Here is a 3,331-nt window from a genome sequence, read left to right as displayed (position 1 = left end):
TCCCCGCTTTACGATTATGGCTAAATCTTTGTTACGTGCAATGGCCTTAAGGTTAGGTATTACTGCAATGTGTACGTACATGTGCAGATCTATAGTAACGTGTATAATATTTTATACTGTTTGAAAACAGAGTATGAATACTACTAAATAAATATCCAAATATATTGGGTACATGTTAATATATTTATATTATTACAATAATAATATACTACAAAAATAATACTACTGTACTCTGTGATTACATTGAATATTTTATGACAGTAAGAAAATGGGAAGTTTAATAGGCGTACGTTTCTGTGCCAATACTCAGTTAAGAAGTTATGCAGTAATCTCAGCATTAAAACCGATAAAAAAATATGTACATTATTGTTCATCAAATAAAGGAATACATTGTCTCCAGAGCCAGCGAAGGTCTCTGCAAATCGGTCAATGTTGTGACATTTTTTATTTTTCATTTTACAATTGCGTCAAAGTGAATAATGCAAGAAACTTTTTGACGACCTCTATGCTGTCAAAAAGCAAAAACCGTGGCGAAAAGAAGCAAAAGACACAGCATATTGATTATAATGAGTTCGAACAAGTTGTTGATGTTAATAAATTGGTATCTCAACTCGACAAGGCAATCGAAGACTTGAAAAATGACTTTGCTCAGCACTTGTCAGTAAGATCAAGTATAGGTGCTATTGAGATGTTACCCATTAAATTTGAAGGCAAAGATTACACATTGCAAGAGCTTGCACAAATTAGTCGTAAACCTAAATTGGTAGTGTTGAATGTATCTACCTTTCCACAAGCTATTCCAGATATTCTGAAGAGCCTTATGAAGAATCAGATGAAGCTAAATCCGCAACAGGATGGGACTACAATTTATGTTCCTATCCCTAAGTAAGTTTTTTAAAGAAAATATTACTATCTTATTATAAAAAAGAAAATGTCTTCAAACTTCCATAATTTTTATAGTTATTAAAAGCCAGAATATATTATAGTTTTGAATATTTTTTCAAGTTTAAGAAAAAATTGAATTATATAAATATTCTTATGATGCTGATGTATTTTCAGAAAAAAGTATGAGGGTATTATTAATTATATTTTTGTAAAATTGTTTATTAAATTCTATAAGCAACATGTAATAAAAGTTTATAAGTAAAATAGCATGTAATTAGCTGTTTAATTAGTTATTTATTTCTATGTCATCTATTTATAAAATAAAATTAATATAAAAATATAATAACTGAACATAACTATATATTATTCTGGCTCAGATTACAATTAGATTAGTACAAAAACATTTACATATGTTTTTACATTACAGAGTAACAAAGGAACACAGAGAAACCTTAAGTAAAAACGCAAAAAGCTTTTATGTGAAATGTTGTGACCATGTTAGACAGATACGCAATAAACAAATTAAGGTAGTAAAGCAAAAGGAGAAACTAGCTAAAGATCTAGTATTTAGAATAGAAAATTATATAGATATTCTTAGTCATCAGTATGTAGATAAAGCTGAACAAATGTTGGAAACCAAACAAAAAGAGTTATTAGGCGATTCTGAATAAAATTATTTGATTTCAACAATTAGCAATTTTTTATTTGAATTATATCGCTAATTGGTGTATGGAAATGTATATCTATAATATTTAATTATGTAATAAAAAGAAATATATATATTCCCTTTTATAATACATTTCCTTATCCTATTCTTTTATATATATATAATATATCTATATAAAATCGATTTTTTAAATTCTTTCTTGACAAACTTTTCATAATAATTTCTTTACCCCAATTTCCATCTTCAATACTCCTTTTACTTCATTTTTTTATTTATCATGTTTATATAGCCGTTTCTTTTTCTCTTCCTCAATTCAGCTCTGACAAATTTATTCTTGCTTTATTTTTCCTTTAATCTTTATTTTTTTATTGTTGAATTATCTCCTGCAATGCCTCGCCAAAAAATATCTCTTGATTTTTTTTCAACAATCTTCCTATCCTCTTTAAAAAGGATAAAATTTTATAGAGAGACTATATTAGCATATTTCATTACATTATTGGAAGGCATGCAAATAACGATTTAATATACTTAATATATTGACACTTATATGTCATATTTCCATAAAATATTCCACATTTTATTTGGATTATACTTGAATATACTAGGTTTATCTTCGTGCTTATTTCTATTCTCATATTAGTCTTATCAAATTTTAGTTATATCATCTCTATATATCAGAGACACGGACAATTAGTCAATAAAATGACTATTGCAAAAAGAAGAGATAATATGTAGTATAAAAATAAAACTTATTGTAAATCAGAGATAAATATATTACATATATACACATTGGCATACATTTTAAAATGTTTAAAATTACCATATACTATATAAATAAATTATAAATATAAATAAAGAGAGAGGGAATAATATTAATATAAAAAAATAAATTTTTCTAATATAAAAATACAAATTAAATAATAATATTTTAATAATAATATTATTTTATAGGTATTATAATAAAATTAAAAATATATATTTAGTATTTTAAATTGAATATTAAATAATATTTAATATATATTATTAATATTATATTATGCTATTAATATAATAACATTTACATTTATTGTATTATTTATAATATTTAATAGTAATGTGTTATACTATGATTAGTAAAATATATAACAATATGCAGGGTGCTTAAAAAATGTTAACACTATGGAAGTAACTTTTTCTAGAAAAACAGAACTGATAACACAAGATATCATAGTAACAAATGTATTTTACTTTAAAGAGTCTTCACTTATTTACATTCTATTATTCACCATCGATTGTCAATACAACTTTGGAATCTTCTCCAGGTGATCTCCAGAACTCTGAGGCACGTTTCTTTGTATTGTTGTAATTTGTAATCACATTTACAATTTTCTGTTGGAGATTGCGTGATTTCTGGCTGTAGAAGATGGTAAAATAATGGTGTTTATCCTACGAAGCCATGTAATTACGTACAAGATCTCCAACCAAAAATTGTAGATGTGATTGTGAACAATATCCAAAGAGATGTGCCTCAAAGTACTGAAGACCACTTGGAGAACATTGCAAGAATGTGTTTTGACAATGGTGAACAAGTGGAGACTCTTTGAAGGCAAAATACATTTGTTACTTTGTAAGATATCTTGTGCCATATCAGTTCTGTTTCTCGTTTCAAAAAAGTTACTTCCATAAGTGTTAACGTTTTTTTAAAGCACCCTGTAAATTACTTTATTTAAAATTTAAAAATATGTATTAACATAATACACATTATTGATGTAAATAACATATTATTGTACTATACTAATA

The 3,331-nt window shown here is 25.7% G+C and overlaps 1 protein-coding gene across 1 annotated transcript; it reads left to right on the top strand.

Moving 5' to 3' along the window:
• Positions 1-36: 36 nt before the first annotated feature.
• On the top strand, positions 37-1,650 carry LOC112465739 (ribosome-recycling factor, mitochondrial). The gene is made up of 2 exons (XM_025033462.1): positions 37-885; positions 1,313-1,650. The coding sequence occupies exons 1-2, from the start codon at positions 269-271 to the stop codon at positions 1,554-1,556; spliced, it is 861 nt and encodes a 286-aa protein (XP_024889230.1). The 5' UTR covers positions 37-268; the 3' UTR covers positions 1,557-1,650.
• The last annotated feature ends 1,681 nt before the right edge of the window (positions 1,651-3,331 follow it).

Source organism: Temnothorax curvispinosus, unplaced genomic scaffold, assembly GCF_003070985.1.
Source record: "Temnothorax curvispinosus isolate PA1 unplaced genomic scaffold, ASM307098v1 QBEX01015456.1, whole genome shotgun sequence".
NCBI lineage: Eukaryota > Metazoa > Arthropoda > Insecta > Hymenoptera > Formicidae > Temnothorax > Temnothorax curvispinosus.
Note: the sequence above shows the minus strand (reverse complement) of the source record. Positions and strands in the feature narration are given on the sequence as shown.

Coding starts and splice junctions, on each gene's coding strand:
- LOC112465739 (XM_025033462.1), top strand. CDS start 269: ATGGGAAGTTTAATAGGCGTACGTTTCTGTGCCAATACTCAGTTAAGA. Junction 886..1,312: donor ATTTATGTTCCTATCCCTAA/GTAAGTTTTTTA, acceptor TTTACATTACAG/AGTAACAAAGGAACACAGAG.